We start from the raw sequence: 18,794 nt of genomic DNA on the forward strand, positions 1-18,794 counted from the left end.
CACTTAGGAGTAGTACATGTCCTTGTCGACCTACGAGGTTCGATAGCAACTTGATCCGAAGCTTCATGATCACTATCATTAACTTCCTATTCAACAGACGTAGGCGCCACAGAAAACATCTTTCTGTGTTGCGTCACTCTCTGGTTGAAGTAAAGGTTCGACAACCTCATCAAGTTCTATCTTCCTCCCACTCAATTCTTTCGAGAGAAACTCCTTCTCGAGAAAGGACCCGTTCTTAGCGACAAACAATTTGCCCTCGGATCTGAGATAGAAGGTATACCCAACTGTCACCCTTGGGTATCCTATGAAGATGTGTTTGTCCGCTTTGGGTTCGAGCTTCTCCGGCTGAATCCCTAAGCATCGCATCCCCAAACATTAAGAAACAACAACTTTGGTTTCTTGCCAAACCAATGTTCATATGATGTCGTCTCAACGGACTTAGATGGTGTCCTATCTAAAGTGAATGCAGCTGTCTCTAACGCATAACCTCAAAATGAAAACGGTAGATTGGTAAGAGACATCATAGATCGCACCATATCTCATAGGGTTCGATTACGACGTCCGGACACACCATTACAACTGTGGTGTTCCAGGTGGCTTCAACTGTGAAACAATTCCACAATGTCTTAAGTGATTTGCCAAACTCATAACTCAGAAAATCCCCTTTTGATCAGATCGTAGGAACATGATCTTATTGTTATGATGATTCTTAACTTCACTCTGAAATCGCTTGAACTTTTCAAACGTTTCAGACTTGTGCTTCATTAAGTAAATATACCTATATCTACTCAAATCGTCAGTGAAGATGAGAAAATAGTGATATCCACCGCACGCTTCAATTCTCATTGGATCACATGCATCAGCATGTATGATTTGCAACAAGTCACTTGCCCATTTCATTGTACCTGAAAACGGGGTCTTAGTCATCCTGCCCATGAGGCATGGCTCGCATGTGTCAAGCGATTCAAAATCAAGTGACTCCAAACATCCATCGATATGGAGTTTCTTCATGCATCTTACGCCAATATGACCTAAGCGGCTGCCACAAGAAAGTGGTACTATCATTATTAACTCTACATCTTTTGGCGTGAACATGTGTATCACCACGATCGAGATTCAATGAACCATTCACATAGGGTGCATGACCATGAAAGGTATCATTCATGTCAACAGAATAACCATTATTCGCTAACTTAAATGAATGATCGTATTGCAATGAACATGATCAAATCATATTCATGCTCAACATAGACACCTGATAACATTTATCTAGGTTCAATACTAATCCCGAAGGCAGATGGAGCGTGCGATGGTGATCTCATCAACTTTGGAAACACTTCCAACACACATCGTCACCTCGCCCTCAGCCAGTCTCCGTTTAGTCCGTAGCTTTTGCTTCAAGTCACCAATAATAGTAACTGAACCGGTATCCAATACCCGGGTGCTACCAAGAGTACTAGTGAGGTACACATTAATAACACGTATGTACTTTGTTGAAGTTGCCAGCCTTCTTATCTACCATGCATTTGGGGTAATTCCGCTACCAGTGACCGTTCCCCTTACAATAGAAGCACTTAGTCTCGGGTTTGGGTTCAACCTTGGGTTCCTTCACTGGAGCGGCAACTGGTTTGCCATCCATGAAGTTTCCCTTCTAGCCCTTGCCCTTCTTGAAACCAGTGGTCTTGTTAAACCATCAACACTTGATGCTCCTTCTTGATTTCTACCTTTTGCGGTCTTAAGCACCGCGAACAGCTCCGGGATCAACTCCATCCCTTGCATGTCATAGTTCATCACGAAGATCTAGTAGCTTAGTGATAGTGGCTAGAGAACTCTATCAATCACTATCTTATCTGGAAGTTTAACTCCCACTGCTTTAAGTGATTGTAGCACCCAGACATTCTGAGCACATGCTCACTAGCTGAGCTATTCTCCTCCATCTTGTTGGCAAAAGAACTTGTCAAAGGTCTCACACCTCTCAACACGGGCATGAGCCTGAAATCCCAATTTCAGCTCTTGGAACATCTCATATGTTCTATGGCGTTCAAAACATCATTGGAATCCCGATTCTAAGCCGTAAAGTATGGTGCACTAAACTATCAAGTAGTCATCATGACGTGTCTGTCAGGTGTTCACAACATCCACAGACGACGTTGTAGGGGTTTGCACATCGAGCGGTGCATCAAAGACGTAAGCCTTCTGTGTAGCAGTGAGGACACTCCTCGGACTACGGACCTAGTACGCATCATTGCTTACAATATCTTTCAACTTAATCTTTCTCTAGGAACGTATTGAAACAGGGAGCTACAACGTGAGCTATTTATCTATAACATATTTGCAAAGACAATTTAGACTATGTTCATGATAATTGAGTTCATCTAATCAAATTATTTAATGAACTCCCACTCAGATAGACATCCCTCCAGTCATCTAAGTATAACATGATCCGAGTTAACTAGGACGTGTCCGATCATCACGTGAGACGGACTAGTCAACATCGGTGAACATCTTCATGTTGATCGTATCTTCTATACGACTCATGCTCGACCTTTCGGTCTACCGTGTTCCGAGGCCATGTCTGTACATGCTAGGCTCGTCAAGTCAACCTAAGTGTATTGCGTGTGTAAATCTGGCTTACACCCGTTGTATTCGAACGTTAGAATCTATCACACCCGATCATCACGTGGTGCTTCGAAACAATGAACCTTCGCAACGGTGCACAGTTAGGGGGAACACTTTTCTTGAAATTATTACGAGGGATCATCTTATTTAAGCTACCGTCGTTCTAAGCAAATAAGATGTAAAACATGATAAACATCACATGCAATCAAATAGTGACATGATATGGCCAATATCATTTTGCTCCTTCTGATCTCCATCTTCGGGGCTCCATGATCATCGTTGTCACTGGCATGACATCATGATCTCCATCATCATGATCTCCATCATCGTGTCTTCTTGAAGTTGTCTCGTCATCTATTACTTCTACTACTATGGCTAACGCTTTAGCAATAAAGTAAAGTAATTACATGACGTTTATGTTGACACGTAGGTCATAAATAAATTAAGACAACTCCTATGGCTCCTGCCGGTTGTCATGCTCATCGACATGCAAGTCGTGATTCCTATTACAAGAACATGATCAATCTCATACATCACATATATCATTCATCACATCCTTTTGGCCATATCACATCACAAGGCATATGCTGCAAAAACAAGTTAGACGTCCTCTAATTGTTGTTGCAAGTTTTTACGTGGCTGCTATAGGTTTCTAGCAAGAACGTTTCTTACCTACGCGAAAACCACAACGTGATATGCCAATTTCTATTTACCCTTCATAAGGACCCTTTTCATCGAATCCGATCCGACTAAAGTGGGAGAGACAGACACCCGCTAGCCACCTTATGCAACTAGTGCATGTCAGTCGGTGGAACCAGTCTCACGTTAGAGTACGTGTAAGGTCGGTCCGGGCCACTTCATCCCACGATGCCACTGAATCAAGATAAGACTAGTAACGGTAAGTAAATTGACAAAATCGACGCCCACAACAACTTGTGTTCTACTCGTGCATAGAAACTACGCATAGACCTAGCTCATGATGCCACTGTTGGGGAACGTAGCAGAAATTCAAAATTTTCTATGCATCACCAAGATCAATCTATGGAGTAATCTAGCAACGAGGGGAAGGAGAGTGCATCTACATACCCTTGTAGATCGCTAAGCGGAAGCGTTCAAGTGAACGGGGTTGATGGAGTCGTACTCGTCGTGATCCAAATCACCGATGATCCTAGTGCCGAACGGACGGCACCTCCGCGTTCAACACACGTATAGTCCGGTGATGTCTCCTACGCCTTGATCCAGCAAGGGGAGAAGGAGAGGTTGGGGAAGACTCCATCCAGCAGCAGCACGACGGCGTGGTGGTGGTGGAGGAGCGCGGGACTCCAGCAGGGCTTCGCCAAGCACTATGAGAGACGAGGAGGAAGAGGGGTAGGGCTGCGCCAACATGGGAAGGACTTCATGTGTTGGGCTGCCCCTTTGCCTCCACTATATATAGGGGGAGAGGGAGTGCTGCGCCCCCACCTAGGGTTTCCACCCTAGGGGTGGCGGCAGCCCCAATCCCCATCTGGGGTGGCGGCCAAGTGGGGGGAGAGGGAGGCGCACCAGGCATGGGCCTTAGGGCCCATCTGCCCTTAGGGTTTGCCCCCTTCTTCTCTCTAGGCGCATGGGCCTTGGTGGGGAGGCGCCCCAGCCCACCTAGGGGCTGGTCCCTTCTCACACTTGGCCCATGTATGCCTCCGGGACCCGTAGCCCCTCCCGGTGGTCCCGGTACACTACCGGTGATGCCCGAAACACTTCCGATGGCCAAAACCATACTTACTATATATCAATCTTTACCTACGGACCATTCTGGAACTCCTCGCGACGTCCGAGCTCTCATCCGGGACTCCAAACAACATTCGGTAACCGCGTACATACTTTCCCTATAACCCTAGCGTCATCGAACCTTAAGTGTGTAGACCCTACGGGCTCGGGAGTCATGCAGACATGGCCGAGACAACTCTCCGGTCAATAACCAACAGCGGGATCTGGATACCCATGTTGGCTCCCACATGCTCCACGATGATCTCATCGGATGAACCACGATGTCGAGGATTCAATCAATCCCGTATTCAATTCCCTTTGTCCAGCGGTACGATACTTGCCCGAGATTCGATCGTCGGTATCCCGATACCTTGTTCAATCTCGTTACCGGCAAGTCTCTTTACTCGTTCCGTAACACATCATCCCGTGATCAACTCCTTGATCACATTGTGCACATTATGATGATGTCCTACCGAGTGGGCCCAGAGATACCTCTCCGTTTACATGGAGTGACAAATCCCAGTCTCGATTCGTGCCAACCCAACAGACACTTTCGGAGATACCTGTAGTGAACCTTTATAGCCACCAGTTACGTTGTGACGTTTGGCACACCCAAAGCACTCCTACAGTATCCGGGAGTTGCACAATCTCATGGTCTAAGGAAATGATACTTGACATTAGAAAAGCTTTAGCATACGAACTACATGATCTTTGTGCTAGGCTTAGGATTGGGTCTTGTCCATCACATCATTCTCCTAATGATGTGATCCCGTTATCAACGACATCCAATGTCCATGGTCAGGAAACCGTAACCATCTTATTGATCAACGAGCTAGTCAACTAGAGGCTTACTAGGGACATGGTGTTGTCTATGTATCCACACATGTATCTGAGTTTTCTATCAATACAATTCTAGCATGGATAATAAACGATTATCATGAACAAGAAAATATAATAATAACCAATTTATTATTGCCTCTAGGGCATATTTCCAACAACCTGAAGGTCAAAAACGACCGAGATAAACGAGGTCAGGGTATGGACTTCAGGGATTTAAACGTCAGGATTCATTTGCATCGCCCTCTATATTCTCAGGGTTTAAAACAGACTTCACTCCGCAACCTGGGATCATTTTCCGCATCGACGGGGCCGGTTCGAGGCAGTATGGAGCGGTACGTGCAGCTGAAGATTTAAAAAGTGCATCCCCAACCTAAGTCCCCATAGAAAGGACATCATCATCTCAGGCGGTCTACCTGGCTCGGGGTCGGTATGTGTAGCTCTCGCGTCCGCGCTCGCGGCGGGTGAGCGCCCGCGGCGGCGCCGTCCGATCTGCCAGCTCGGTCCTCCCCTACGCCCACCGATTCCAGATCCGAGCCCCCTTCAGCCTCCTCTCTCCCTTCCCTGCAGAAGCTTTGGCGCCATGGCGCTCCTCCAGTGCACCCGGCCTGTGTCTGTGGCGGCACCGGCGGCGGCTGTCGCCACCTCCGTGCCAGGTGCCGGCTCCACTCCCCCAGCGTCGTCGCCGCCTCTCACCGCCGCTGCGCTCGCCGCGGCAGCCCTGGCCTCCCGCAAGGCCGCCCCAACCGCTGGTGACCGTTTCTCCCAAGCTGGTGACCTCCCCGTCCTGCAGCAATCCTCGTCTGATGCTCGGCCCGATTTGGATCAGGAGCAAGCTGCGCTGGGCCGGCTCGTCCTAGTTGGCGGCGTTTCCATGGAGGTGCCGCTAGGCAAGTCCGCCGCTCCGGCTCTGCCGACCGCTTCTGTCTCGGCATCGCGTGGTCTTGACTGCAATGGTATGAGCTCCGATGTGGATGTAGATGTGGAGATGGCGCTGCAGACGCCGCTGGCCTCGGCCAGTGCAGACCAGCTGACCCGCCGGCCGCATTCTGTGTTGTGGGCTTCCGCTGCTGATGAAGATGACGACATGGATGACAGTGAGGATCTGGCCCCCAGGACTCCGCCGGCTACTGCCAAGGCCATCGACTCTGTCTCCGCCAAGGTGTGCACGGGGCACGGGCCGGACACAAGAGGGAGTTGGCAGGAGGTGCTGCCGTGGCAAGGTCCGCGGCATCCGTCATCACCGACCCTGCCATTGGCTGCTCGCCCCATCCCTTCTTGGCTGTAAGGCAGATGTTGCAGATGCCTTGCTCCTGGGCACCGTGCGGCTGCTTGCAGAGATCCACTTCGGTGTTCCCGATGTTTGCAGAATGGTCACCTTGCGCGCGAGTGCCGCAATCCTTGGCGTCCTCTCAGCTCGCTGGCATGCCTTGTCATGTCGCGCCTCGGCATTAAGCATCGTCAAGCTCCAGCTTCTTGTGAAGGTTCGATCAAGTTCGTGCTTCCCTCCGAGACGCTTCGTCGTCGGTCCTAGGCGTTTGTCGTCTCTGGTACTGCTGGCTCGGCTACCCCGTCTGATGTGGAGCTACAGTCCACTCTGGCAGATCAGTCCAAGATGTTGCAAGGCTTGATGGCACGTGTTGAGAGTTTTCTGGAGCGGGCGGAGGCTACTCTGACCAAGCTCTCCCTCGTGCCGGCTTTGTTGCCGACTGCTCCGACGCTGCGACCTCCTGTTGTTTCTGGTGTTGGTTCCGTGGGAGACAAGGGGGCGGAGCTCTTCGGTTGTTTCTCCCCTCGTGCTGGGGTCAGTTCTTCACCGGTGTTTGTCTTGCCCCTTGTGTCGTCTACTGTTGAGGATGAGGCCATCGTCGAGGTCGTCACCCCTGTGCTACAGGTCATGCCCGAGCTTCAACAACTATGTGTGAGACCAGCTTCGCCTCCGTATGTGGAGCATATGGAGGTCGACGCGCCAGCGACCTCATGTGAGGGACATGATTCTTGTTTGTCATGTGAGCAACTGGAGGCGCCTAAGTCCACTGTGTCGGTGGCGCCTGAGTCCATTGTGTCGGTGGCACCTGAGTCCATTGTGTCAGTGGTACCTGTGGCTGATGATGGTGAGGCGGTCAGTATGTTGGCGCCTGATCCTTCAGCGCCCAGCCAACCGCTCGCCTCTGTGGATCGTGGAGGTTCCGACGTTGCGGTTACCGGCTCGCATGTGGCTGTGAGGCACGAGGCGTCTGTGTGCGACAAGGTTGATGAGATTCTCTTCGAGATTGAGATTCACAGTTTGCTCAAACGTTTGGAGAGGGCTAGCCTGGATCTGGAAAGACGATTGTGGAGGGAGACTCTCAGGAGCAAAGCAAAGAAGAGTGGCGCCACAGGAAAAGTGTCCGCAGCAGCTTGATGGTTCAGTGGATTTTGGTGATGAGCATGGTCTTTAGCGAGGTACTCTCGTTGGGGTCTTCTTTGCGATGTAAGAGTGTGAGGGTTGATGGACCTTGCGTGTTGGTTTTGGTTGTCGGGTTGATCGTGTGGTTATGGGGTTGCATACTCTGTGAGTAGTCCACATGTGGTGAGTCTGTATCGGTTTTCGTCCGGCTTTTCTTTAATTAACCGGGCAATTCTCTTCTACTTAATTAATCGATAAGGCAAATCTTTTGCCTCCGTTTCGAAAAAAAATGCATCCCAGCTCTCTGGACGCAGCACTGGCCATACGTTTCTCCCCAGGTCTCTTTTACCTATGTGGCCACGTGGACGTAGAAGATTTATACTGGTAGTAGTCTAGTAGATCATCAAGATTTCAATAAAAAAAAAAGAGTAGTAGATCATCAACAAGCATAGCTCAAGGAGGATTAACAAAGTGATCCTGTTGATGAAGTCGTGGCCTGGATAGGAACAACGAGGATTCAAGTACGTACTACCAGGCTGTGATCACAAGAACTCGGTAATAATCACCCTCGATCAGCACTCAGCAGAATCTTCTTGTCATTGCCAGTGGGCGCCTTTGGAGCTCGGGCCATGGGAAAAAGTTCAGTTTGCTCCTAGACCTGCACGCACACACGTACGTACTCTCATGTTCCTACATATGCACACACTGGCACCATCCGTTCCGTTCCATCGGCGTTGCTGCTGAGTCCATCCCTCTGCAAAGATCCTTCTTGACCAACACTCTGCAGACGCTAAGCTCCTTGTTGCAAATTAACAACTCATTCATGAGGGTACTACTCCTTCACACGCAGACATTGTCTTCTTCGTTCGTATGAACCACCTCTTTGCTGCGGTGAATGGAATGGACGCTGATTATTTCCCGTCGGGCCCAACAATTTTGCTGCTGCAGGCTCTGAGCTGGGTGCAGAGCAGGCTTCGTGGGGCGCAGCAGTACAGCGCCAAGAAACCGGAGCTCAGCGCGGGGTCGTACGGACGTAAGTGCTCATGCCAGCGACAACCCGTTTATTTCATTCTCTCCGTTCGAAAATACTTATATCAAAATGAATAAAAGGAGATGTAGATACATTTCCTTTTGTTTATTTTGATGATAAGTATTTTCGGACCGAGGGAGTATATGTATTCATTTGTTTTGTTTCCCAGCAGTATCAACTTTTCAATAGTGTATATGTAGCACGAACCTGAAACGACAATCTTTCCCTCTTCGTCTCCATCACAAGCGAACTGAAACCCACACTTTGCAGCAGCGGCGGCTGACACTGACCGTTCCGACGACGAGCTCCACCGCCACCGCCGGCCCGCGGCGGCGATGCTGTCGATCGGGACGTTCGGGGTAGTCCAAGGCCACGGGGGCGCCGAGCTCCGGAAGATGCAGGAGGAGCTCGCGTTGCTCCTGGGTGCCAAAAGAGTGACCACCCCGGCGGGAGACAAGGACGGCACACTCAAGAGGTCGCTGACCCTGAGTGGAGGAAGGAGAGCCAAGCACAGGTCCTTCAGGAGATTCATGTCGCCCACACCAAGCTTCAGCTTCAGCTTCAGGGGGGCGATGCCTGAGGTGCTGCTGCAGAGTACTTTTTGGAACTATTTCCTGCTAAATTCATGTGTTCTCAACACAAGCACTGTAGTGGTTTAGTAACTATGCATGATTTTTCTTCATCGCAGATGCCCTGGCCATTACCCCATGACGACACACCCAGCGACAACTTGGCGATGTCCAAGGCCACGATCAAGAGCTGCCGGACAGCACAATTGCCTTGGGGAGGCAATGCGCCGGCAGGTGAACAAGGGAACAAATGGATCACAACAGATTCAGAGTGTAAGTTCATGTGACACAGTGTAGGTCTTGCAGCAGTAGTGTGTACAAACTAACAAAGAACCTAATATGTGCCTCCAGATATCGTGCTGGAGATCTGAACGGGTCCCTGATACAATTTTGAATGGCCACATGTACATATGTCTCTCTGACAGTTGGTCTCAATGCCAGTGTCATAGTATGTTTATTTGTGTCCTCTACTGTTATGTAACTGGGCATTTAGGTAGTTTTACAGTTGATGACTTGGTGAGGCCCCCGAGGGCATCGGCGGTACGTTCTGTCAAAGACCGACGCCAATGCCCTTGGTAGCAGCTGATCCTAGCAGCAACAGGTGCAAACAGACTGAAATATGCACATGCCCTCTCCTCAACCTTCTAATGTACATCTGGTCACTCAAGTGTACAATACACCTATAAACTATGGAATCAGTACATACTCAGGCCAGTAACAAAACCATCCTTTTACACATCTCATTAGTATTTTAGCCTATGACCTGCAAATTGCATAAGAAAGAAGGTAAGCCCTAATCTCGTGAATGCAGCATACATTCAGCAAGCCAGGTTTGAGCTCTCACCTGGTTCACCAAAGGAAGTGCATTAGTTTCCCATTCATTTGACCATTTAGAAGAGGACCCTGTACTCAAGGCGCCGTCCTTGAGGGATTTCAAGGTATCACATTCCTCTGGGAATCCCTTGAAGAGCATCTGCATGATTTTTTAATTGCAACAGTAGTTAACATTAATCCAAAAAACAAAGCCATGATGGGAAGTACTTATACTAATTTTAAAATGCATTGAAACAATGACCCAAGTAGTCATACAATGAAATCAAATAATAACGACTAAAAGTGGTCCTCACCATAAGTTCATCTGCGAGCTCCGAAGATGTTGAGAAAAGAAGTCCATTTTTGTTTACTTTCACAAGCTCCTCGATGCTGCACAAAGAAAAAGAAAGCCAGAGTCTTATAATATAGAGCAACCAAAAGGCCAATGCCAAAACATAACAATTCAAACATCTAGAAACATGATCTACCAGGAGAATGAAGCGGCGCAAACTGGTAATCCACATCCAAACATATCAACCACCTAAGAACAACCATTCAAGTTAGAATGCAGAAAATGAAAAACTCCTATATCCTTGAAGTAAGCAGATGCTGTGAGTAACCTTCATAGGTAGATCAAGCCCCGACGAGGATGTATGCAGCGAAACGCCTAGATCAGCTGATCCTGCATTTGCTCAAACAATCAGCATATATGCTACAGTACAAATTATTTTGGCAAGTGGCTGGCATACCTAGCAATAGAGGATAGTCCTCCGATGCAAGCCACATAGTCCGGAAGGCAACACGTCTGAGTTTTAACCTTTTTATTTGCTCCTCATATTTTTTTCTATCAGGCCCTTTGCCTTCAGTATCAAAATTTATTAAATCAGAGCAATGGTTAAAAATTAGTAATTCAAGCAAATATAGCAGAATGTGTGATACCTGTGATAATGAAAAGTAATCTTGGGTAATCAAATTGCTTCCCATTCTTGATATCAATCCAAAGCTGCCCCTCATCCATTGAATCCTCTTCACCTAATGTAGCAGCAACGCGTCTATCGTACATCAGTGCTGCTTCCAAAAGTATGCTGAAATCCTCATCTGGTGTCCTGGAATGCAGGTGGCAAAGATTTATAAGTTTTTCCTCATTTTAACTATCCACTCGATAATCATGTGAGCTGACCAAAAACAGTTCTGCAAGAAGGACCACTTAGTCCAAGAGAACATACCAGCTTGTGCTGCTCACAACAAGTGCAGGCCTATTGGGTTTCAACAAAACTCCACCATCAATCTTGCTAGTAAGAGCAGTAGTGTTCTCGTCTTCCACTTCTTTTTCTTTGTTGTAACAGAAAATCAAGAAAAATGAATCAAACTGGAATATGCTTATACCATGAAAAATATTCCGGTTGACTGGAGAACAACATACCAACAGAGAAGCAATCAGCACTGCCCATAGCACTACAAATGGAACAACCCAACCTGCAGAACAACTATTTCATGTCTTTAGGTCACATATGTTGATATGCAGTACTGCAAGTAGCGAGGGAAGAACTGGCAACAGATGCTCACCTCATGTTTCTCCGTCAGGGAAGCAGGATGGAAAAATTCAGGAGAATGATCATATAGAACTGTTGCTCTGAAAATTGTGGTTATGTTAATACAAACTGCGGCATGTGCACAAACGCCTTACGAAAAAAAGTTCAAGTTCAATCTGTTTACTTGATTCCCCAGTTTTGAGCAAGCTCATGTTGCATTGCTTTCGTAACACAAAAGGCACCATCGGCCATCCGCCCAAAGTGCTTCTCGAACCTAGGATACAGGAAAACATCACTGATTAAAACACATGACCGATAGGATATACTGGCAGTCTAGCAGATAAACAAACATGGTTGGAGGGATTACCAGAAATAGACTTTGACTATTACATGACTTCTGCCATGAGACAATCCAAGTAACGTATATCCAAAGTTATGCCAATCCACAATAAATTTAGCACCTCTTAGCCAGCTAACTAGTTTTACAGCAGCCAATGTTGGGACGGAGGGTGGATTCTGTTGGACAGAAGATGGTCAAATGACACAAATCAGGTGTCTCATTGTTACTGCAAAATGTGATAACTAAATATTGACATTTTTTATACCAAAATTAATTCTTCAAAAATATCAATCAATAGGGACTCTAGGAGATTAAAAACTTAACGAGATGAGACTGGAGAATATTCAGTGACTAAATACGGGTCAGAGTAAACAACTTTGTAAATATACTACACTCAGCACTGCCAAACTGAGAATGGTGTAAACAAGAGGTCACTGTAAAATACATATTGCGTAGCATGAGTCACTATTTAGTACTCCCTCCATCCCATAATATACGACGCTTTTTTACACTACACTAGTGCCAAAAAACGTCTTACATTATGGGACGGAGGGAGTATTTGTTACTACTTAAGGTGCATGATAAGCCAACTATGACTATTCATTTACTTTGCATGATGGGCAATGAACTCTAGATTGTCAAATTCTTTTAAAAAAAAGTAAATTTGCTGAAAGTGGTAGTGGTTGGGCACACCTATTGTTCATGTAATTCTGGACCACATGTGCAAATCAAAAGGCTGAACATAATGTTTACCTGGACAACAAAGACATCAGGGCGAGGAATCTTAAAGCAAAGGAACCAAATCAGCAGGATAAACTGGATGGCAGCTTTAAGTAGCAGCGCCAGGGCACCAGATATCTTTGAAATTCCTGATAACTGCACTGATTTCTGGAGATAAATCATGAAGTTAGTTGCAATAGGAGAAAACAGATAAAATAGAATAGCAGAAACAATCAATACCATCTCGTGGATGTGAATCGATGGATTCTCTCTCAGTGATAAATGGGGATCACTTCCTGCTCATAGACATAGAACAGAATACAAGGTCAGATCTCAACAAAAATAACACTGAAAGCTGATGAAACTCCGACTTGTGTCACGTTCCTTAACAGTTAACATGCATTTAGGAAATACTAGATGGCTTCGTTCTACAGTTTGGCAGTAGAATTCAACAGCAAAACGAAATTGTGAAGAAGAAGAGAATACCTCCGTTTGCAACAATGTCCACTTCCATGCCGGCCTGTCAAGAAGAAGAATAACGAACAGCTAGGTCTAAGATACTACTAAAACACAAAATCCTATGCTCTAATTCAATCCGGCCAGAACAGACGCGAGGTCACGGATTCGTCAAGGGGGGCACCTGGTTGGCGAGGGAGAGGGAGTGGTACTGCATGCGCGGGCTGCGGCCGATGTCGCCCAGCACAACCACCGCCGCGCGCCTCCTCCTTCCCGCCTCCTCCGCCATCGCTGTCGAACTTTTCCGCCAGAGGAGGGAGGGAGGGTGGAAGGGGCGGAGCTAGGCGTGGACGGGGAGGAAGGGGGGTCGGAGGGGCGGCGACCGGCGTCGATGGGGACGGAGGAGCGCCGCTCTCTGTTGGGATCCAAAAACGGCTGAAGTCCTGAACTGCTGGCCCCACTTGTCAGGGTCGTTGACGGGTCCAGTTGCAATAACTACCCATGGCAGGGCGTTTCCTGAGACATTCCATCACGCATGGTTTTCACTTTCGGTGAGATTTCGTTGAAATTCACTTAATTTCAATAATTTCGGCAGACACTGAAATATTATGTTTCGGCCAAAATATTTCAACAATTTCAGTATAGCACGACAATTCCAAAAAAATCAAAATATTTTTAAAAAAATTCAAATTTTTAATTGAATTCAAGTGAATATTTCAGTCATTACGCTGAAATGGAAACTGAAATCACTGAAATTCGCTGAATTTCGGTGATTTCGGTTGATGCTGAAATTTTTCTGAAACTGAAATTGAAAACCATGCCACCACGGCCGCCGGCCGCAACCTTGGGTTTGCTCTGCGGGAGACGGCGGCGGCTCTCGACCCGGCGACTGAAGGCCTGGCTACTCCGCCCGATGCATCGCGGCAGCGGTCGGGCTCGGCGGCTGCTCCCGGGAAGCAGCCCATCGACGCCAACCCTGTCGGTGAGCCCGCAACACCCTTTCTTCATTAAGCTATTTTCTGCATTATGGGCTGCGTGCTTAGGGCAACTCTAATCCATCCCCCAAAAAGTTAGCGGCCGAAAACCCATCCCCGAAATTCCTGGGTGGGGAATCGACATTCTCCAACTATGCCTTAGATTACAAAAATAGTTTTACACTATGTGGAATGTAGTTCTGCATGTAATTATAGAGGAGGACAAGGACATAAGAGGAGAACAATGGTGATGAATCTTGCAGTGCGAATGATAACCATCCTAGTGAACATTTCGGTGGTTGATAAAAAGCAGCAAAATGTGTCATATGGTGTGTTTCTCTTCTTGATGTCTTTTTGAGTCAGTGTTCTTGAATATTGCTTACTTCTTGGGTACATTCTGATTTCTCTGTGTTATACATTTAACAGCTGGAGATAAGAAATCGGAATGCAAGAAGCCCCAAACATGATAAATTGCTGCCATTATTTAACTGATTGAACCGATCAACGTAACGTTTGCTACAGCCAAATTGTGGAGCTAGAACTGGTGCGTATCCACGAAGAGTATGTTATCCACTATCAATTATGGACTACACATTTCTACAGTATCTGGTATTCACTTCCGAATATTGACTATAAATTTCTACAGTCGTCCATCTCAAAACAACAGAAAGGGTTTGATTTCTTACAAATTTATTTGCTGTGAATAATTGCAAAATTGAACTTCTCCGTATGCCCATGTTCTACATGCCCGGGATTTATTTCGTTTGGTTAACGGCCACAATCATAGAGCAGATGACTAAACAAGAAAAATGGGTTTTCAACACCTAAAATGCGATGTTCTGTATCCAAGAATCCAAGATAGCAAAGAAAGGACTTCAATATGCAACAAAAGTGCAGTTAGTGTACCAGTGGGCACCAATGGATACTCCTGCTGCACAATTGTATGGTTTCACCTTGTTGTTATAGTGGCTACCAGAGGTGTTGTTTTCCAGTATGTTATCCATTTGATGATGTCATCTTCTCCAGATTTCTCATTTCTGAAGTAACTATTGTGAGTAGGCTCAGGTTAGCAGTGTAACTGTATGTGTTATAATAGCAATCATCGTGTTAAGCACATATGCATGCTAGATGAATGGCATTTAAACTATTTACTTCTTTTTCAACTATAGGTGTTTATCATCTTGTGGCCTCTCTGTTACAATTTGATTCTTGGTGTATATAGATAACCTCGTGCACTGGAGGAAGGATGCACCTCAAAATCTTGAAATAGTCTCATGAAATTCTGGCTTCTTGGAGCAGATACAATTGCTTATCTGACCAGTTCTGATGTGCCCCTGTTTTATGTCTTTTAGCAGCATCGTAGTAACCGTACAGCACTAGTATAGTAGAATGTTTATTTCAGAAAATTCGATTAATTTTTCAGGATGATTGTTGTGGCAGAAACTAAATTTTGCATTGCTCTTGTTGCAGTTGTGTCCTTTATATCCAGACAACCACCAGGTACTATTGAATGAGCTCGAATGGTCAAGTTGCTTGGCTTGGGAAAGTTCTCAAATTTCATGGATTTTATTACTCAGGACAGCACACGTCTGCTAAATGCTGACAACCCAGCGGTTGACTATGTACATCAAATTTTAATCGGCCTTTTTTATCAACATGTAAGCTCTTGGGAGTCCTGCTTTCCTATGTCAAATGATTTAACTCAGATACGCATCATCCTAGTTGATTATTTTATTTCTACACACAGAGATAACTTAAGTAATATGTATGCATCGTGATTGTGATGTTTATTTTTATTGTTGCATGTTCTCATTGAAATTTGTATGAGTGGTAGTATTACAAAGTCTACTCACATTTAATACTTTAATGGAATTGCTAAAATTGCTTCTCTGTCCCATTACCATGACAGTCTAAGTGCAGTTTCTGTCTGACGGATAGTCCAAGATACCAGCATCTCTGTAATTCCTCCATTTCATAGAACCATGTCACTAGTTACAGCGAACATGTATTTTATTTTACTTTGTAAGGAGAAAAGTGCACACTTAATTTAAACATGACATAGGATGTCTGTTAATGTATAGGTTTGATTTCCTCTGCCCTCTCTTGATTTATGAGTTGAGATGTCCAATGCCAAGGATGTATTGCTATTAAAATCCTTTGAGGAAGATAACATAGGACAGAACCCGTTATGTTTCATTGATATTGCAACTGACAAAAAGGATGTTGCCTGGTTATTCGTGATACCGACCTAGTTATCACCGTGCAACAATAGTGGTGTTGGTTGCATGCCTTATATGCAAAACTAACCCCGCTTATATCTGCAAAGAATTTGGGCTTAGCATACCTAAATTAGAACATATGAGCTACATCGTCTACATTATCGACACTAGAAAAACACTCATTGAACAGTAAACTTCTCTTCTCTTTTTTTAAGGCCATTAAAAGAAGCTTCCTTTCATTTGTGGGTCTCTGTTCCAAACAAGTTGTGCCATTTCTTTTCCCCCTCGAACACTTAAGATGTGCCATTTCCTTTAGTTGATCTCGATGTTACTAAGCTTCAACTACATTATCTATCAGCTGTTCTTCTACTATTCTATCAAGTAAATAAATAATGGCAATGTTGTACTAATAGTTTACCTGATAGAGGAGGGCACACTGCACCTCACGTATATCAGTCTCTATCTGACGGACAATACTTCGTGTTTCCTACAGTGTGCAGGTCTGGTTTTCTTTAGTGATGCCATCTGTACTTGGTATTGGACTTGAGGAAGCCAATACAAACATGATCGATGCGGATGAGACTGACGGTAGTGACATTCCATTGCTGCGTATACTAATTAGTTAGACACCGAAGGCACGACCCTGACTGCTGGTGACGGTTAATTGATTGATTTACTATACACAACGGCGTTGCATCTTATGTTCCTGTGACTGAGACAAGTAATACTTCTGGTGATTCTAAATTGCAATGAATTTGTGCGTGTTCCACGCTGCGCGATAATGCTCCATGGATGGGGATTGGTCGTGACTCGTGCGTCACGAAGAGAACACCGCTACGTTTTTCAAATTTATATAGAGAGGTTGCTTTCATTGTAATGCTTGCTACATTGCGTGTCATCTTATAGCTTGGACATGTGTTTGGGGTGCTTTTCTTGTGTGCTTTGGGGTAATGGGCGTGTATATCCTCCTCCATGATTACGCTGTACATGCTGAGAGGTATGTTTAATCTGCTCATTCTGTTTGTTCAAGTGAAAAACACACAGGGTTGCTCTGATGGATGGAAGACGAAGAAAAAGTGAAATTACAAAGACTCTACAATGACACGCTGAACACCTATGTCTCTTCTTGCAAGGTAACTTTTTCTGTAACGCGCTGAACAATACTGTTACTGCCGGGAAGCGTAGGATTCAATTCCCGCACGCACGCTGCAGCTATATGATGAGTTTTTTTTTTGTCTGTGGTTTTTCTTCAGGTTTTAATCCATGGTGTTTGTCTGTTCCAAACTAATTGAAGTTCCAGCTTTGTTCTAAGTCAAACTTCTCCATATTTGACCAGAATCATAGAAAAACGTGTTGACATCTTTGGTTTCTTTTTGGAAAACAAATTTATGACAAAGAAAATGAAACAAATTTGTTGTTATAGATGTTGCTATATTCTTTCTATAGATTTGGTCAAATTCTAAAAAGACATTAACTTTGGAACGAAGAAGAAACTATTAACAATTTTTTGGGGACATAAGAAGTACTCCCAAAATGCTCTTATATTATGAGATGAAGGGAGTAACTCTTAATGTGGTTGAACTAATTAGATGTCCAACTAAACAGCAGAAACCAGCGCCCGACCGGCCATGGCTTAAAAGATGTCGCATTTGTCCGTACCATAGAAGTCATCCAACACATGGCTGTATCGGTCTGCCGAGCGGTCCGGACATGTTTTATCTAGCAATTTGGAGACAAAATAGGGGGAGTTTTGCGGGAGTCCAGACAGCAGGCACGCAGGACTCCGACACCCTCGGCCGACCCAATCCCCACTCTCGGTCTCATTTCCTCCCCCCCCCCCCCCCTCGCTCCTGCTCCTCCCTACTTTACATCCGCACCCTGCCACATAAACATTACCGGACGTCCGCAACCAGCACCAACACGCCCGCTCGCCTCACGAGGTGTTGTCCACTCTGGAACCGTTTATACACATGTACATCCGACCCGTGTAGACGACCTCCATGGTGAACACCACGCTCGGCAGGTGTTCGATCAAATGTCTTTGAGCTTATTTTCGAACGCATGTCGTTTTTTAGAGTACGAAGGATGGCGAGCTACTTGACCATGGAGGGTGAGTTGTTGTGCGACGCGTGGTTGGCTTGATTCACGGATTTCGTAGGCAGGAGTAGAGGGGGGACCTTCTGGCAGCAAGTGGATGAAATGTTTCACGCACAAAAGCACATTGCGCCTTACGACATATACATCATTCAAGAATGCAACATGAGGTCGTTATCGTATTGCTGGCACGCTATCCAGAATAGCGTCACCAAGTTCTGTGATGTGGTTCGCCAGCTGAAGACAAGGTGGCCATTGCACACGGTAGAGGACGACGTAAGTTTTGCTTCCTCTTGCTTAACCTATTAATTGATTCATTCACTCAATGTTGGTCTACGCATTATGTAGCCCGCACGCGCTGTTGTGATGTACCACAGGACATGAGGGACAGCCATTTACGTACACACACTGTTGGATGAAACTGAAGGAGGGGGGGGGGGGGGGTATTGGAGGGCATGA

General features: G+C 45.9%; 1 protein-coding gene across 1 annotated transcript; it reads right to left on the bottom strand.

The window, feature by feature from the left end:
• Positions 1 to 9,501: 9,501 nt before the first annotated feature.
• LOC147976687 (UDP-glycosyltransferase TURAN-like) lies at positions 9,502 to 13,522 on the bottom strand. The gene is made up of 16 exons (XM_087518970.1): positions 13,233 to 13,522; positions 13,079 to 13,112; positions 12,833 to 12,888; positions 12,626 to 12,760; positions 11,900 to 12,048; positions 11,717 to 11,806; positions 11,567 to 11,633; positions 11,424 to 11,487; positions 11,227 to 11,332; positions 10,940 to 11,106; positions 10,750 to 10,860; positions 10,621 to 10,682; positions 10,489 to 10,541; positions 10,315 to 10,390; positions 10,032 to 10,160; positions 9,502 to 9,950 (listed from the first exon to the last, which is right to left on the bottom strand). The coding sequence occupies exons 1-16, from the start codon at positions 13,335 to 13,337 to the stop codon at positions 9,939 to 9,941; spliced, it is 1,416 nt and encodes a 471-aa protein (XP_087375096.1). The 5' UTR covers positions 13,338 to 13,522; the 3' UTR covers positions 9,502 to 9,938.
• Between the last annotated feature and the right edge of the window lie 5,272 nt (positions 13,523 to 18,794).

The sequence above is a fragment of the Triticum urartu genome, chromosome 4A (genome assembly GCF_056163025.1).
Source record: "Triticum urartu cultivar PI428250 chromosome 4A, HENAU_Tu73, whole genome shotgun sequence".
In the NCBI taxonomy this organism is placed as follows: domain Eukaryota; kingdom Viridiplantae; phylum Streptophyta; class Magnoliopsida; order Poales; family Poaceae; genus Triticum; species Triticum urartu.

Coding starts and splice junctions, on each gene's coding strand:
- LOC147976687 (XM_087518970.1), bottom strand. CDS start 13,337: ATGGCGGAGGAGGCGGGAAGGAGGAGGCGCGCGGCGGTGGTTGTGCTG. Junction 13,113..13,232: donor CCCTCTCCCTCGCCAACCAG/GTGCCCCCCTTG, acceptor TCTTCTTGACAG/GCCGGCATGGAAGTGGACAT. Junction 12,761..12,832: donor CGATTCACATCCACGAGATG/GTATTGATTGTT, acceptor ATTTATCTCCAG/AAATCAGTGCAGTTATCAGG.